Below are 19,185 nucleotides of genomic sequence, written 5' to 3'. Positions count from 1 at the left end.
GATAATTAAAAAAATAATAAAAAGCAAAGTAAACGACACATAAACAGATAAAAAGAACTTGGAAATCGGCTGTTGTAGAAAAGTTTCCCATGACGGACAATCGTACGGGACTAAACACATACTCTCACACCAAAATAGCCTTCTACACGTATTGGCTGATGGACATTGTTCTGCAATTTTTTTTAAAGGATATATAGAAAGAAGTTTTTGAAATAAGTTAAGATTATTGGAAAAAAGCAACAACGAAAAAGACGACATTTGTTGAAACCAACCCGTAAATGGTTTGAAGGCGCTTGATAAGTTTGATAAGGCTGTCGAAACAAGTTTCAACAGTGAACTCAACAATTCCCATTTCCTACCTTTTTCCACAATGAACAATGCATTTTTTTACAACCTCGAAAAAATCTATATTAGATATCTTAAAACACCTCCAAAGTATATTTACCCCTGCCACGACTGTATTTTCTGTGATCGTTCCCGCGGAGTAATCGATTCACTGCAGGTTTTAATGATCAAGGTTTATATGCATTGAACTATAAACCAGTTCTAAGTTGAGTGTTTCTTCGTTTTTTTGTTTTTAGAGAAGCTATTTCAACTGGTGTATTATTCGTTTCTATCATGATACATTTTGACAGGTTTTGAGTGATCAAAAGTTATGATTACATTTTGTGTTATGATATCTTCGTTGAGATCAACGCAAAATGTAATATTATATAAATATTGCCTGTTTGGGAGGGTAACAGTTGAAATTGACACCCCGAGAAAACCATTGTCAACCGACGCGAAGCGGAGGTTGACAATGGTTTTCGAGGGGTGTCAATTTCAACTGTTATCCTCCCAAACAGGCACTATTTATTTTGTTATACTGAATGTCTTTTTTAAAATTTTTAAGAAAATTGTACTGCTTTTATATAGGAATAACGTGAATTCTACAGCGAACCGTACATTTTCGCGCATGTAACATTTTTTATTGTTACCCGTTGCCAAGTGCGTTGCTAACGCTGAGGGTAATAGTAAATATTATTAACTGCGTCTTAACCAATCAGATTTCAGTATTTAACATGAAAGTATAACAAAACAAAATGTTATAAATATGAATCGGAGGATGTATTCTTATATCTTGGAATCTTAAACACATACATTTACGATAATAAAATTTACATTGTACATATATATAACATGGTGCAGGGAATTGTGATACAAGAAGTCTCTAAATTTTAAATTAAACACAATATGTTTTTCTGTATAAAATATTTATGTTGTAATGTACCATTCCGTGAAAATCAATCAAAATTAATGCAGGGATTTGCAATCTGCTTATCGCGCGGCTCATTCCACAAAGACAGCCCTTCTAAGAGTCCATCACGACATTGCGGTTTCCCTTGACAAAGGATGTTGTGCTGTGCTACTGATGCTTGATTTATCTGCGGCATTCGATGTCATTGACCATGATATACTTTTTCGTCGACTCGAGTACTCTTACGGAATAGCTGGCTCGGCCCTCCGGTGGCTACAGTCGTATCTGGGTGATAGGTCACAACGCGTCTCGATTGGATCAACTTTGTCGGAACCAAAGTTTCTCAGGATTGGTGTACCCCAGGGTTCGGTACTCGGCCCCAAGATCTACTGTATGTATGCGAAACCATTCGGTGAAATTTGTCACAGAAACAACATGAACTATCATTGATATGCAGACGACACACAATTCTACATCATGGTCGAACCCCGTGATAATTGGAACGACATCTCCAATCGTCTAACTACATGCCTCAACGATATTCAAAACTGGATGAACGCAAACTTGCTGAAATTGAACCAGGAAAAAACGGAACTCATGGTATTCGCACCTAAGAACAGATAAGCTGATATTGAAGGTCTTAGTCTTTCATTTGGAAACAACACCATCCATAGTACCCCCTTTGTTAGGAATCTTGGAACATACTTTGATACGTCATTAACAATGGAAAAACATTGCAATGAACTATCTAAGTCATGTTACTTCCATCTAAGAAACATCGGACGCATTAGAAATTACATAACCGAAGATGCATGCAAAACGCTTGTTAATGCGCTTGTGACATCTCGCTTGGATTATGGGAATGCCTTGCTTGTCGGGACCAACAAACAACTCACGAACAAGCTTCAACGCGTGCACAACACTGCAGCAAGGCTCATAACATTATCAAATTCAAAATTTGACCATATAAGTCCTGTTTTAATCCAACTGCATTGGCTGCCTGTTGAATTCCGGTGTAAATTTAAGACCCTTGTTTATACATACAAGGCGCTCCACGGTGAATCACCAACTTACATTAGAGATCTAGTTCGGCCGTACGTACCACCGCGCAGCCTATGCTCAGAATCGTCTAATCTTTTAGCTGTACCATCAACAAGAACAGTTTTCTATGGTAAAAGACAATTTGACAAAGCAGCGTCTACCCTTTGGAACTCTCTTCCTCCGTTAGTAAGAAAATGTGATTCGTTAGGAATTTTTAAGAAAAAACTGAAAACCTTTCTTTTAAAAAAAGCTCATGACCTTTAAATAGACTGTGATCTATTTTGTTTTACTTTTTATGTTGTACAGCGCCTTAGAGTTTTATATATAGGGCGCTCTATAAGTGTTTAATAATAATAATAATAATAAAAAGAATTCTACGAATTTTAAGTAAAACATTTTAGTATAAAATATGCACTTTAAAAAGTACTATTCCTATTTTAATCAAAATTGAAGCAGGGAATTTCAATGAAAGAATTATCTAAACGTTAACTAAAAAAGAAATGTGGGGTGGTTTTTTTTAAATGTCTTACTTTAAAAAAAAATATATATATTATTTTAAACGTATCATTCCGTGTAAATAAATCACAAATGATGCTGATCACTGCAAAGAATTATCGGAATTTCAAATAAAAAAAAAACCCCCAATCTTTCCTGTTTGGTAAAAGACAGCGATTTAGGTTAGAAAGATATCCAGTAAACGTTTTCTTTAGATTTTGTGATTCCCTATATAATACTGAAAGCTTGCTAGTCAAATTCCTTAAAGTCAAGTTTATACGTGCAAAATACTGCTGGCAACAAATGAATTAGAATTTATTATAAGGAAAGTAAATATATGATTAAAAATCTTGAACTGGAACCAATAACGATACATTTTCATACAACTGAAATATTTCAATTTAAATAAAAAATTTCCTTTTAGTCCAAAATCATATCAATAAAGATTTAAACTTCCTTTCAATTGTTGGTACTATTCAGTAAACCAATTCTTTAGTAAATCAATTCTTTACCTATTTTAAAAGTGGTCAATTTAAATTAAATTGAATGGTGCGCGTTTTTTACTTTAAAATTCATTACAATTCACGAACAGGCGCCTTCATTTTAATGTTGATTTTACTTGGGGAGTTACATTGTATGAAGTCTTTTAAGATGGAATTACTTTAGAGTAAATAGCACACGCCATCGGCAAAGTAAATGAGAAAGGAAAACTCATTTTGTTTTAGAGAACTGGATGGCCATTTTTTCGTCTATATTAATCTCCTTGAGAAAAAGATCTTTACATAAAGATATACGAAAAAATCGATTTTTATTGATTTACTTGGATTTTTTTTTTTTACTAAATAATGCTTTACTGATAAAGAAATCATAATTAAAATTTTAAGGTATATATCTGGTGGGTAATTTGTTGTCCATGAAGCATTTCCTATTTATATCGACGGTCAAGTTTGACCTTCGGTGTATTTGCTCTTGTTACACTGTTAAATCAAAGAAAGTCTATATGGAGAATTAAGTATCACAGTTATACTGTACACCATATTGAAAAATAGCATCAGATTCAACCGCTCCCTTTCAGAGTTGTTTTATAAAAAGGAAAAAAAGAGCTGGCAAAATTTCGGAAATGAAAACTTTTTCTTCATCTGAAAACTAGATTTTAGTTACAATTTTTAAAATCAACGATGATTATGAAACCATGCAGCAAAACTATTACATTTATATTGTTTGCATTAAAATGAATTTTATGAAACTGACTTATATTCTGTATCACTCAAACTTCTTAACGTGTATAAACATGCATGTAAGGTATATGTCGTCCCTGTTGTTATTAAAATGATCTCACAGAGATTGTTTTCAAAACTCAAAGGGGGGGGGGGGGGGCAGTGAAACACGAGATGGCATCGGCCTGTTGTAGCTTTAATCAAAATTTTTGAATTTTTTTTCCCAATTTCCCTTATTTTTTAAAATAACACAAATGTATTTTTATTAAAAACGCTTGCCTTTAAAATAACAGAAATTCACATTATGAGTAAGTTGCGTGTGCATATATATAAGTATTGGAATGAAATTAAAAATGTGTTAAAATTTTCAATTTGTGAATAGTTTCGTTGTTTAAATACCAAATGATAAAAAACACATTTAATTATGAATAAGTAATGAAAAAAGATGCGGAAAAAAGGTTAAGACATTTTGACTCGTGAAATACAAAACTCACATTGAATATTGAATATTTTAAGCTTACAATGAAAAAAAAAAGAGCTTGTGTTCTTCTGTCATTTTTTTCTCTTTATAACATGATGTCAATGTATGTATAAACCTGTTAAAATATATAAACCACGAAAATTTGCAATATTACCCGAGTTGGTTTTCGTCCGATTTGCTTTAGTCCGACGTTGTTTTGGTACGAGTTATCTAGCAGGTCAAGGAAACGTTTATTCGCACTGAAAACTGTATAAATTTATTACTGATTTGTTTATTTTTGTCACGACAAGATGTAGTAAATACTCAGTCTGAAGAAAGGTATATTTCAGGAAACAGATTGACCAGGAAATGGAATACCAAAGGTTGATTGATAATCAGGACGACAGAGGTATTCATTTTGTGTATCACATTATTCATTTGTTGCAAAATATCGTGATGATATAACGTTAACATATCATGATAACAGCTGATCTGATACATATCCAATATTTGTTAATATTTACTTTCGTGATATTTCTAAAACCCAGGAATTGTAAACTGTATGTCAGTTCTAATGTAATCATAACGTATGCCTGTCATATAGGTAACTGGTTCTTAATTTTACCAAAGAGTTCATATAATAGAACTTTCATCCAGAACATGCAGAATGTTATTATTCATTTTTTTAATACATATATTTATTCAAATTATATCCTAAAAAATTCATGACCTATAGTAGAACTTGGAACCATTCAATAACATAGCATAACTGTCTGATGCATTGCATGTTGTTATGAATTGGTGCATGTGTGCAATGCATATACCTCTACATGATCAGATACTGCACTAGTCTATAAATGAGCCTCGTGATGATATATAACTCCAGTAAATGGTGAAGTTCTCAAATTTCATCTGACCTACAATCAAGTTGCTTTTTAAATTACATAAAGCAATTACAAAATCATTTCACAGTCATCATATATCTAGTGATTGTACAAAGTCCACATCTGATTTCAAAGTGATCTACTTTCATACTTTGATCCCATGCAAATGAGAATGTAACACATTTTCACAAAATCTTGTGTTAGTTTTTGAAAGATCAAACATTAAGATTTCCAAACCTTTTTATAAAAATAAATGTGTACCCATTATATAATTTTATATTAAAGATTTAATTGGTGTAAATCTCTCTCTCTCTCTCTCTCTCTCTCTCTCTCTCTCTCTCTCTCTCTCTCTCTCTCTCTCTCTCTCTCTCTCATGGGTATTTTTCTTAGAAGGAGTCATATTTTCGAAGTCCAGATTCAAGCAGTGTAGAAATGTAGTGTCTCCCACTCTCTGTGTTTTATCATGTTGATATATTCAATTAAGATTGTACTGTTAACACAAAGTAACAAAATCAGTAATCAGTTTTATATCTCTTATACAAAGATTTGTTCATTGACAGATGTAGAGGAGACTGGTTCAGAGACATTGTATGAGGATGCTTTAAAACAGACAGGTAAGATTTGATTTTTATTATGTAGGTAAGGTTTGATTTGTCTAAGACAGGTAGGTCTAGATTTGTCACAAACTGAACAGATCTTTTTATCTAAGACAGGTAAAGCATGATTTGTCTGAGGCAGGTGTAATGCTTCACTTATAACAGGAAGGCTTGATTTGATGCCAACTGAGGCGACTCCTTTAAAAAAAAAAATCCTAACAAATAGGTCTTCACTGTATATGTACATTCTGTTGCTACATGTGAATAATCAATACTGTATAGTAAACAATCAAGTACAGTATAATTTTATTTCTAAAAATTTACTTTGATTTAATTGTGGCATGTGAAAAATATAGAAATTGTTCTCTTTTTGTGTTTTCCATATGTTGGTTTTGCATGATGTTAACAATGTATTGATAACCTCCTGTCCACACATAGCTGATATGATGTTCTGTCTACAGGGTACGGGCGATTTCATTGGCTGGTCCTGTTTCTCTGTGGTTGGGCCGTGTCCAGTGATGCCATTGAGGTTCTCTCTGTATCCTTCATGTTGCCCTCTGCACAAAAAGACCTTGACATGTCCTCGGTGGACAAGGGCTGGCTCAATGCCATTATTTTCGTTGGTCAGTACATTAGGATGTGACAGTTTTCTTAACTTTACATGAATGGGGTGAACAGCTCTTTTATTCTACTTTCACTCTTGTTTTTTCTTTTTTTTTATCTTCAGGAATGATGATTGGGGGCTACTTTTGGGGCTCGCTGGCGGATCGTCACGGCCGACGTACTGTTTTACTGGGCTCTCTGACGGTGAATGGACTGGGAGGCCTAGTCTCCAGTACATCACAAGTGTTCTGGCTGTTCCTGTTGGCCAGGTTTATTAGTGGCATAGGGTAATACAGCTTTTTACATGCTTTTTTTTATGTGTATGAGAAGTATACAGTAGTTCCACAAGCCATTCAAATCACATAGAGTTAAAATGCTCATCAGAGGAAAGCTAACATATTTCCATTTTTTACACTTTCAGTATTTTAACCATTGTTGAAAAAATTTTAATTGGTCTACGAGGGTTGTCCCAAAATAGCGTAGACAAGTGGCGTTATTCAGTTAATCAAAGACAAAGGAAAATGAAATTTGTGACACAAAGGGTTCAAGAAATTTGCATTCAAATAAAATAAATGTTTTAAAATCAAATATTGTTTGAGATTAAATTAGTGAAATGAAAGCATGTTAGATCAGAAATTCGACATGCGTCGCAATGTCAAAAACAAAAAGTTAAAATCAACATAATGAAATGAAAATTGAGAGGAAAAGCACTTTTCGAATGAAAAAATTCAAATAAAACATACATTGATATTTGATGATAATTCTACTATTTACTCAGAAAATGTTTTGGCTATAACAAAACTTTTAAATACTCTATAGCGTGTTTTTGGACAAGTTGAAAAGTTAACTTGTAATAAAATGACGATGTCAGGCGGCGCAGCAGTAACTGATACAATTTTGTAAAGACCATGAAATAAATCCTAAGCGGCTTTTGAAATAAATAAAATTAATAAAATTGATTAGAAATGCGTTTTTTGAATAAGTAGTTAAACAACATTGAAAATATTTGAACAAGTATGATGACAATAAGTGGAAAAAAGAAACCCCGAACGATATTAATGAACGTCAAAATGCTGAACGACACATTTCGGCAAGACGTAGGTTAGACAACAAGTAATACAGGGCAAGTTTGGAGCCGACAGATCGTTTGTACTTAGAAAATCAAAAAACAAAACAAAATTAGAAATAAAGGTTGAATGTGCACTCAGGGTACATGTTCAAAGATAATATTTTTTCTAAGACATTTCCGGAAATAAAACGTAAATGTTATTGTAAACGATGTGGAGGGTTTAGCAACAACGTAAAGACTAGAAATTTTGACGTCGCACATTGCGCCGCCTGGCAAAACTTGTTGTTACTTATTATTCATTTTCTCAAGAAATAAATAAAGTACAGATTTGATATTTTCAGTATAGTTTGCCAAAGGGTCATTGAAGAAAACATAGAAGTCTAATGAAATTGCAGTGAACAGATTATAAATTATGTGTCCTGTCTACATTATTTTGGGACAACCCTTGTATATGTATTTCTTCAAGCATCTAAGTTTATTTGATTTACATGTATCTATTGCATAATTTTTGTGCAAGTGCAGATACAACATGTTTATATTATTTACATGTAACTAATACATTACTTTTGTACAAGAATATAGTTATAAAGATATTTCTTTGAGTTATTTTCTTATGATTAACATATTTGACAATAGGGTAGGAGGGAGCATACCTGTGATATTCTCATATTTCACTGAATTCCAACCAAAAGACAGACGTGGCAAAATGATCAGTGCTCTCGCCACTTTCTGGATGTTTGGCAATATCATAGCAGCTGGTAAAAACACTGAATATTACGATGCCTCGTATTTACTCTGTATTCACCATGGCTAGAGCTGTACATATTTGCAGTGCAATTTAATTTCTGTTATGTACTACAAAAACTTATTACAAATATGTAATTTTTTTTCAATATTGATTCTAGTAAGTGTTAAATTAATTTCTTCCCGTGTAGAAAAAAATACTAGAATTTAATCATTTTAGACATATTAATTATGAGCCAAATTTTGTAATTTATTAGTTGATTACTGTGTTGAAAAAATAAGAGTATATCGCTCCAAGTACACACTGTTACAACTGTCCTTCTTTCAATGTAACCGACATATCATTGTCATGTATTGTATTTCAAGATTTCATCTCCTGAGATTTTTTTCAGGTTTGGCCTGGTCAGTAATTCCCAGAGATATAGGTTACCACAGTGCCAGTTTTAAGTACAACAGTTGGAGGATCTTTGTGGCTCTGTGCACCATCCCTAGTCTTACCTCTGCTGTCTTCTTTGTATTCATGCCAGAGAGCCCAAAGTTCCTTCTTACTGTAAGGTTCTAGAGAATTAAACAATGAATTATTAAAGATCAACTAACCTACTGATAAGCAATCAGCAATAATCATTTTTAAAAATCTGTCATTGATTTCCTTGAGAAATATTTTCAAGAAAAAGGACTTTTATTCTGTATATTTGACTAGTATTTTATTATATATACATGTAGTTCAATTACACACACATCGATTTAAAGCATACTGGGGTATGTATTTTTTCAGATTGGGCAAAATAGGAAAGCTTTATCTGTACTGAAGTTCATTCACAAGAAAAACAACCAGCCCTCAAGTTATAAAGTAAGCACACTTAAATGGATACTTTGGGTTTTTTTAGATGTTGTTTTTTAATGATATTTCATAAATGTCGATTTTCATTGTAATGAAATATAACAGACAGGTTCCACTTGCTGTCAAATCCTATTCAATGGGTATTGCTTGAAATTTTGTTAAATATTTGCGTCATTTGTATGGATTTCTACGTGTTATTTCTTTGTGTTCTGTATATATTTTTAGGTGACTTCCTTAGTACTAGATCCAGATCACAGACCAATACATCTCACTCACCAGGACACAGGTTGTGTGTCCAGCATATCCAGAAATCTCAAAAGTGTATGTTTCACTCTGAATTAAAGTAAAATGTACCAGTTTTAGAGTCCTCTGATATGTAGGCTTTTGATATCATATACCAAAGTATGGTTCTTTCCTACCTTTATAAGATATACAGTGTTTAAATGATGTATGTGATGGTTCATTTTTACTTAACTTTTTAGCTGGCCTCTATATCGGGTGAGCTGTTTAGGCCTCCACTGCTCAGATCATCAGTCATCATGCTCATCATCAACTTCACGCTCAGCTTTGGGTAAGTATGTGTGCTTCTTTCAGAAAATGAGGAATGTCTCTGTCAGATCTTACCTTAAAGCTTACCATGGTTAGGTGCCTATTGTCCACTCAGTCTCTTTTATTTTATTTTAATTCTCACTTTATTCATAATGTAAAAATGATATAAGGCATTAAAAGGCATGCCTTCAATTTAGACATTGAATGATATGTTACCATTCTAGATACAATTATGTTTGGTTTAATTCTATGCATGATTGATGGTTAATGACTTGATTCTAGTTACTACGGGTTGTGGATGTGGTTCCCAGAACTTTTCAGTCGGGTGGAGAAGTACGGTGGCTCCCCCTGTGATCATCATGTGGGGCCACCTAACAGGACAACCAACTCCACAGGTGCCATGGACAAGGACTGGATCTACTTCTCTGGCTTCCTGACAGCTTTGTCCAATCTCCCGGGGAACCTGTTGACAATATACCTTATGGATCAACTGGGAAGGAAGCTACTGCTGTGTAAGAAACTAAAAATTGCTCATAGTTACCAGCTGTGTTTGTGACATGCTAGCTAAAACTGTAGGTCATTTAGTGAGCCCTGCAGATTTAAATTACTTGTTAGCTCATTTGAACCAAAGGTTTAAGTGAGCTTTTCTGATCACTTGTTGTCCGTCTGTAAACTTTTCTTCACATTTTTGACTTCTTCTCATTTGTTAAGACCTGATTTAAATTAATTGTTTTGAAGTGTTGGTATTTGGGTGAGTTTGGCAAGATGTTATAGAATTTAAAACAAGAAAAAAACTTGATTATGCATTGTCCACACCAACTTTAATAATGTATTCCTTAATTGTCAATGATTATACAAAAAATTGTATGTGTCTTCAAAATTAGCTTAATACATTTCGTTCAACTTATCAGTAACACTTTTGATTGACAGCCAGTAGCATGGTGGCGTCAGGTGTCTGTGTGTTCTTCATCCCGCTGGTACGGGACAAATGGCAGAACCTGGGGGTGTCCTGTCTGTTTGGGGCGGTGTCTACTGTGGGCTGGAACGCCCTGGACGTCCTGTCCACTGAACTGTTCCCCACCAATGTCAGGTACAGAAACATTAAGGTTAGATGAGATCTATCTTCCATTATTTTTTATTTTTTTCTATCTCCACAATATGAAGATTTCCATTGATTCCATCATTATATTTTCATGTTATATATATATGATACATTTTTTATTCAGATATTAAGTGTTCAATTGAAGATATATACTATAACTTTATCTATAAACATTCAAATGCATTTTGCATGCAATTTTATGGAAAACTCTAAGTAGTCTAGCTTCAAAAAAAGCCTGGTAATGTACCCTGAATTTTGGGGAATTAACAGGTTTAAATGTTGATAAATAAGGAATAATATATCAAGGAAAATTATATAAAATTGAGTAATGTCTCGAGTGTCCTTAACATGATTGTACATTACTCTACCTGATACGTCATCACTGAAGGGTATACCACTCATTCTATTGAATTTTAAAATGTTGAATTTTTGAAAATTTGCCGATTTACTGTTAACCAACATTTATTTCAGAAGGAAGTTATCCTGAATATTTCTTCTCACAAATCCTTTCTTTAAAGCCTTTTCAAGTTGCCACTGATAACTGTGAAAGAAATTGATGCCCAGATAAAAGTTGATTCACAATTTAAAAAAAAAAAAAGTATTGAATTATGTGGTTAAATCTATGAAAAACATTGAATGATTTTTAGTACACAAGAGTTTTTTAGGTTAACATGAAATATAAATATCAACAACATGAACCACAGCTATAGATGACTGAATAGCTTTGTTTCTTTTTCAGGTCAACATCTATGGGTATTCAAACAGGAGTAGGTAGAATAGCTGCTATTTTTGGAAATGTCATCTTTGGAGAGTTGGTGGACGTACATTGTTCCATTCCCATGATTCTAGTTTCAGGTTTACTAGTGTTTGGGGGATTGACCTCAATTCGACTCCCAAGTACTGTCAGGACAGACATACACTAATTTAATCTGTCTTAATTCTTATTTTATTCACTCATTCTATCTCTCAATCCCATTTTATTTAGATTGTTGGAATAAACACTATTTTAATCTGTCAGTACCATGGTACGTGTACTCAGTCTTACCAATTCAATCTGTCTATTCTACCATGTAGAATTGGGCATATGTTCACTAATTCAATCTGTCTATCCTTTGTGCAGACTTCCTTGACAAATCATACTAATTTAATCTGTTTATCTTTAGAGAACTCTATGATAAACTGTTTAATTTATTCTGCATATCAAATTATTTTGTCTGTAAAAGTACATATGTACTACACTTATAAGTTGTGTGTATTTTAAGGATGGGTCTAATTAACAATGGTTTAGATATATTTTTTCTGTGAAGTGTGGACATGCAGTGTAAGTAGACCTCCACATAGCCTCACCAAGTGACCTTATTACAGTCTCGTCATTGCGGCACTATGTTGGTTTTATCTTAGAAACTTTTTTATACACATTATTACATTTTGAGATGTATTTATATTGTTTTTTTGTATCATGGCCTGAATTTTAATAGTCTTGTTTAAAAATTTAAAACGGTTGACTTCCGTAAAGGACGTCAAAATGTCAAACGTTGAACAATATCCAAACCAGAAAGAAAAACATTATAGATATAATCAGAATCCTTTGTAATGATATTCATACACTGCTATCATGTGTTTTAAACAGTTCAAGAATGCATCGTGCTCATTTTGTGGTACTGGTACTTTTCATTAAAAAAAAAACCCTTCCGTGATTCATAGTGAAAAATGTAATTGACCAACTAAGACAGTAAATGCAGATCATAATTATTATAAAAGATCTACACAGAGAATAGCAGTACCAAAAAACAAATTTTACAATATACTTTTACAGAGTGGAGAGAAAATATTAATATAAGGAAAAGAATCACTTATTATTGAAGGTAGATGGCGTTTCTCTGTGGATTATTGTGTACCTGTTGAGTATGTTGACATTTGTATTATTATTTAAATCAATCTCTACCTAAATACCTCTATAATTGTTTGTTTTATTAATTTTCAAATAAAAATATTTTGAGAATATTCTGGACTTTGTGTTTCTTTTTTATGAGAAAGTAGAATTGGTTTTGGCCATGGAATAAAAAAAAAATAAGAAGCATAAATAACAAGTTGTTATGACACCATTCAAACATTCGACATAAAACATCAAAACATACAACAGAAGGGACCCAAATTATATTAAACCTTTTTAGAGAAATACACGTGTACAATTTTCAAAGAATGTCTTCTTTGGAAGGGGGCAAAAGCTACTCAGAAAAATCCTCGGATAGTTTAAGGTCAAAGGTCAAAACATATTAAATGTAACACTGAAGAGTTCTATAATTGAGCTGTGAGAATGAGTTACCCTCTAAAGTAAAAAATAAACGAAGCCTTAGTCTACATGTTTCTAATGATTTGATTGGTCAAATTAGGTGTATCCGAGCATTGTCTGTTGTTTGGTGAGCGCCATGAAAATAGAAATTAATGCAATCTCTATATTACTGTTTTCCACATGTAAAATAAAAAAAAAAAACGATCAAAAGCGCGAACTGTTATGGTCACGGCTTTAGCTAACACATCAAGTATGCTAACTAAAGCCCAACGAAATATATATCAATTATGACGTCGTAGCAGATGAATCAAACCCAATGAATCACATGACGTGAAGTAACACTATGACGTCACAATAAAAGTCTTCATACCAACAAAGATGAACACGCAGGAGGAATCGTTGGTTGAAAAGTCAGAAAATATGAAGTGTGTTGAGGGTAAAAAGTACTTCAACATTGTTTTCGATGACAATAAGGCAGAGCTGGAGGAGAAGGTCGACTGTCTAGTGATTTTCAATGATAGCAGAGAGTCTCTGCATGCAGAAAACCCCTTGGATGAGATAGAAGTAACCAAAGAAAATCTGGAACAATTCTCGGAAAATTGTGATAAACTGCTTGAAGAAAGAAAATCTGAGAACAAATCAGACCCACCAATAGAGTTGCTCGGGGACGGACTCATGAACAGAAAATCTGTTGATCTGTCATGCAAATCAAATTATGCGCAACGAGCCGAACAACTTGAGGTCCGCTTTGATGAAAATGAGCGGCGATCCCTGATTATATCGGAATTGAAATCAGGAAACACGAGTCCTGTCATCGAGGGGGAAACCCATGAAAGGGAAAGTCCTGCTAGTGGAAGATCTAGCAAAGAGGCTACCAGAGTCAAGAGCATTGAAACATGTCCTTCGGTGTCGGAATCCCGCAACAGTACGTGTCCGTCGTCACCCAGAAATAATAATCCCCAAAAGAAGTCGAGGGAAAACAAGAGCGAGGGCGACATCTGTACCGAGAGCGGACTCAAGGCACACGTACTACAGACAGCCAAGCGCTCCAAAAACCCAAAGAGGTTCAGTGGTTCCACCTCGTATGAAGATTCAGACGAGTCAGTCGTCTCCATTGCCAAGATCCAGAGCGACAAGGAGCCGTGTAGCTCTGATTTAGGTCTCTCCAGTCTCTACTCTACCATAGGGACCACCACTGAGGGTACTGTGTCGTCTGCTCCGTACTCAGATGAGTCCGTCTACACCGTCCTTGACCCTGGGCTGTCGATCTCCACTAACACATATGATATCGGGTCGGGAAATTCCAGAGGGCGAGTCCCAAGACCGAAAGCGAGGCCAGACATTTTGGTGATTGACCATCCGCAGCAGGAATCCGGCAGAAACCGTGTCCCCGTGTTTCTGAGAGCGGAGGCGGTGCTTCAGAACGGCGAACTAGAGGTGGTAGTGAAGGACGAACGAAACAGCTGTCCTAACAATGTCAACATCAAGGTCATGGTGCTCCACGGCCCCGCCAAGAAGAGGACCAGCTCCAAGTTCTCCGCCTACAAGGTAGTGCCCCGGCTTCCCCGCGCCCCTACCGTGGACCGTGACATCGTCAAGCATCGCGCCATGCGCCCGCCATTCAATACCCACGTGAATCCAGAGGCCGCTGAGAGACACAGGCGCCATTTCGGTCTGGAATAGAACTTGTTACGTGATATTTATATGAAGTGATGTATTCATTAGATTATATAGCAAGCAACATTTATTAGTGACAGTTTTTTTCTACAAACTGATCATTCTGTTAGAAGTGTCATGTTTTAACGCAACCCTAGCTGATATTGATAAAAGTTAAATAAAGTCTAAATGTACATGTGATGAGGATACACAATAAAAATCTTAGACAAGTTGGATATATTTGAAACAAATACAAGTCTTGGAAAGGTGAATAAAAGATTCAAATTGATTTGATATGTTCGGTATATGACTAGAATGAACTTTCATGCAGAGATGGGTCTAAGTGAAAGTCGAAGACAGCATGTTACTCAAGGAACCATATAATAGTACATTTAGCGTCGAATATGTTAAGGAGGCATGGCGGTCAATAAATCAACCATCAGCTTTAACTACCTTTAAATGAAGAAAAAATCGAACAATTTTAGATTTCTAAAATATTTCCTGTATTTTCATACATAGGTCTTCTAAAGGAGATTGGTATTGTACAATAGTCACGACCATACAACCCTCTTAATATAAACACTGTGAGGCCTTGTAAGACTTTGATGTATGAACTGTGATGCAGCAGCCAAGTAGCAACAAGGGGTGAACTTTTTCTCCCAGCAACCATTTTTCTTAAATTTACATGTAAAAAATTGAATTATCATGGAGTTGCTCCCCCCCCCCCCCCCCGGATTAGGATTTTGAAGATTTTGGAAAGTTGTTTTTTTTCTTGTCAAGTTTTTTTGGATGAGTCTGCCCGCCCGCCCCCCCCCCCCTTTTTTAAAAAACGATGCTACACGTGCCTGAATAGTAAAAAAAAATATATCACCTGGCAAGGACTACACGTCCTTAGAAAAAATCCAGTAATATAAATAGTATAATTGACAATTAAGAAATGAAGTGGAAATGCAAGTACTAAACTACTACATGTAGTACATGTAGGGCTAGGGCAACGGTCAATTTGAACGGACAAAATATATATACAGTATTTGAAGCATGCAACAAGCAGTCGGGATTGAATTAAATAAATTTATAACATCATGTACACGTACGGTACTAAGCTTTTTGATCTACCGTGATCTAATCATCTTTAACCAAAAGCATTTCTGACGTGTAAAATCTAAGTTTGTTCTTGAAGAGATAGTTCCATCGAAATTAATGGCATTTAATTGTCACGCATTCCGGTACACTGTATTCCGTATGACTAGATACACAATGGTAACATGTCTACACAATATAACAAATATTTTGCAGGTAATAAGAAGGCGTGACAAAGATATCCTGTCAAATGTTACACTGTGTAATCCGATTCCAACAAATTCACATAAAATTGCATTCATTTACATTTCAAATCCTGATATTCGACTATTAAATGTAACAAACGAACTGCTACTTTATAACCAGATTTGGGGATGGTTTGTCAAGGTGACATAAGTATTTCACCTGTCCCTCGTGGTACAGGTAGACCGAGGGACTTACATGTACCAGAGACCAGTCCCCCCGGTAATCAGATCATGTGCTTTACTGGACCAACCCATTGTTTCCGAATAATAGATTACAGATATTTCGAACTATTCAACGCTAAGAGGGGCGTTTAAATGGCTTTGTCTTATTGAAAACGCTGTTTCAATCCAATAGCACCGGTTTGTTTATTTTATTTGGAATTATTTGAGAATTCTTACATTGTGTGTGTGTTTACAGTCGAGAAGATAGAAATATTGCCATTTGATTGAGTGGATGGTATTGAACTGATTTGATACACGTGAATGTCTCTAATGGGAAAATCTTTTAAAATTCCGTTAATTCATCATGTTAATGGCCATAGACGTTCTTAGGACCTGTAATCGTCGCAGAAAACCTGATAGATATGTGAGACTTGATTGTCTAACAAGAAATATTTGCCGAACATGTAGCCATCGTTAGAAGGCGCTGCAGAAGTAGTCTACTGAAATAATGGCTTTCCTCTGTCCAAGTCGAGTTGGACGTGGAACCAAAGAGAAAAAGAGAAAAGGTAAAGCTCCTTTTATATATGTGCAGAAATAGGACATTGCACCTGAATATTAAGTTATTTTGTGTCTTAATAACAGGGTTTGCAATATCGGAGCTACTTTTAAAACGGTAATGCTAATTTGCAGTTATGCAGTTTCGATGAAAGCATTGCTATTTATAAATTGAATACATTGCTCCATAATATGATTGGAGTGGTTTGATTACAAGAGGTAGACAAGGTATGAGCAAACAGCCCCCTGTTACTACTCGCGTTAACAAGGTGTAACTAATGGACCATTTACTATTTTATCTTCCCTCTATTGAAATACCCAAATGTTGCACATTTAATAGGAAATCCTGAAAGATTTAAACCCCTCCGTTACCGGGTACCTGTGTGAGGTATGTACATGTGCACCTTGATTTTCTGACATTTACACGATTTCTCGTTCCAGTCGCCTCGTCTGCGATTTTTGGTAGGATTACGGGAAGTGACAGCGTGGATACCCTGGTCAGAGTCGGCCTGGAGAAGCAACATGGGCTTCCTGCCAACGCAAAGATGGTGGTACTGCAAGACTTCAGCCCGGGGGCGGAAAAAGAGCTGGAAGTTAAGAGGGGCCAGGAGGTGTTTCAGCTGTACAAGGAGAACGATTGGTGTTACGTCATTACCGTGGACGGCCGAGAGGGCTTTATACCGGAATCCTTCTGTCTAGGAGTTACTAACTCACCCAGTGTAAAATCGAAGTCCAAAGACTCCCCAAGGAATTCGGGAGAATACAGATCTTTCGACACTTTCGATTCGGATTCCTTTTTTTCTTGCAATGAGGATTACGTTAATGACGTCACCGACAATGGACCTAAATCCCCCGTCCCCCTTAGCCAGTTGAACGTAGTCGACTACCAAAATATCGCAGTGGTACCGGAAGTTAGGCCTTTCCGGAAGACGTCACATGGGCATTTCATTGTGCTTTTTGACTTCACTGCGCAGGATGAGAACGATGTGACGGTTGAGCGAGCCGAACTTCTGGATGTGCTGAACATCGAGGACCCTGACTGGTCGTGGGTCCGCCGAGGCAATGGAGAGGAGGGATTCGTACCCAAGTCCTACATATGCCCAGTGGAACCACTTAAAGCCCATGGTAAATGGGGTAATAAAGTTAAAAATTGAAGATTCAAGACATCACTTTCATTTGATTTTCTTAATATTCTGATTCTATAAATTCATCTGTATATTTTCTGTATATTTTAGAGAAAATGTTGGCGCTTCAACACAAGCAGAAACGATCAAGCACCCCGACAATACGTCAGCCACTTCTATCAAACTTTTCCCCAAGACGATACTCCCAGTCAAGCGAACCCCCGACCCCTCCTCAGAGAAATCCTCTACGGACATCGGCACTCCGAACTCGCTACAATGAACTCGACCAAGAGTCCAATTACTCGGACACACAGAAAGAGCAGCATCGATCAAACTCGGCATCGATGCAAAATGGCGAGAAGTACTCGGTTGTGAGGTCACCGCTTGTGACGTCAGTCGGAGCAAAGAGGTCAAATTCTCCCTGCCGAGTACCTCAGAATTTGGAAACGAATCGCCATGGAGACGATTCCCTGAACAGCCCACCCCTTATCGTTTATGACAAACCATATTCACAAAGAGTAACTAGTCGTTCCCCGTCCCCAAGGCTACCGCCAAGTTACTCTGATCTATCCGATCAGAGCGCTAGACAGCGGACACGCTCGGCCTCCCCAGCCTCGTCCAGAGCGTCCGCTAGTTATGAAAACGTTAACATTAAATCCACTTGTGATAATATTGTAAATATGAGTACTGTAAAAAAGACACCCCTGTCATTGTCGGATCAAAACCTCTACAAGAAGCAGAGTGATGGCGTCACAAACAAGTACAGTTCCTACCAAAATCTGTCTTCGGGGAATTTCAGCCTGGTTCAGAATGGGAGTTCTAGATTATACACAGATATGGCAACTAACCAATCAAATGTCTCATTACCGAATGACTCAGGTCCAGAGGGGCTCTTTGTACCTAATTCTAGACTTTCATCCAATGAGTCTCGCCCAGATCGCACCAGGCAGGGATCAGAACTCATAATGATGTACGACTTTAATGATGAGAATCGCGGGGGACTGACGGTCAGTCGAGGTGACCTGGTCTATGCTGATGGCATGGATCAGCAAGGTACAGACTGGCTGTGGGTATATTACCCTCAGACCAGCCAGTATGGGTATGTCCCTAGGAACTATGTAAAATCCACACAGCTAAAGACCACTTTATAAATGGTACTGAACTTTTAGTATCATAATTTAAATTCATATGTGAATAAACTGTTTGCAACTTTTAATAAAGCATAAAGCAGA

At 35.9% G+C, this 19,185-nt stretch overlaps 2 protein-coding genes across 3 annotated transcripts; both read left to right on the top strand.

Moving 5' to 3' along the window:
* Positions 1 to 4,721: 4,721 nt before the first annotated feature.
* LOC128184964 (synaptic vesicle glycoprotein 2C-like) lies at positions 4,722 to 12,842 on the top strand. The gene is made up of 12 exons (XM_052854619.1): positions 4,722 to 4,859; positions 5,895 to 5,948; positions 6,392 to 6,553; positions 6,658 to 6,820; positions 8,239 to 8,360; positions 8,739 to 8,896; positions 9,122 to 9,196; positions 9,413 to 9,508; positions 9,670 to 9,758; positions 10,019 to 10,248; positions 10,667 to 10,826; positions 11,578 to 12,842. Exons 1-12 carry the CDS (start codon positions 4,820 to 4,822, stop codon positions 11,759 to 11,761), a joined length of 1,533 nt encoding a protein of 510 aa, XP_052710579.1. The 5' UTR covers positions 4,722 to 4,819; the 3' UTR covers positions 11,762 to 12,842.
* Positions 12,843 to 16,286: 3,444 nt separating this feature from the next.
* On the top strand, positions 16,287 to 19,185 carry LOC128183484 (SH3 domain-containing protein Dlish-like). Of its 2 annotated transcripts, none has more exons than XM_052852492.1 (3): positions 16,287 to 16,840; positions 17,271 to 17,963; positions 18,065 to 19,185. In XM_052852492.1, the coding sequence occupies exons 1-3, from the start codon at positions 16,783 to 16,785 to the stop codon at positions 19,102 to 19,104; spliced, it is 1,791 nt and encodes a 596-aa protein (XP_052708452.1). In that variant the 5' UTR covers positions 16,287 to 16,782; the 3' UTR covers positions 19,105 to 19,185. The 2 variants fall into 2 exon arrangements, with proteins under 2 accessions (XP_052708452.1, XP_052708453.1); XM_052852493.1 differs by having other exon boundaries at positions 16,306 to 16,840; positions 17,271 to 17,954.

The sequence above is a fragment of the Crassostrea angulata genome, chromosome 5 (genome assembly GCF_025612915.1).
Source record: "Crassostrea angulata isolate pt1a10 chromosome 5, ASM2561291v2, whole genome shotgun sequence".
Taxonomy (NCBI): Eukaryota; Metazoa; Mollusca; class Bivalvia; order Ostreida; family Ostreidae; genus Magallana; species Magallana angulata.
This window is presented reverse-complemented; position numbering and strand designations above follow the sequence as displayed.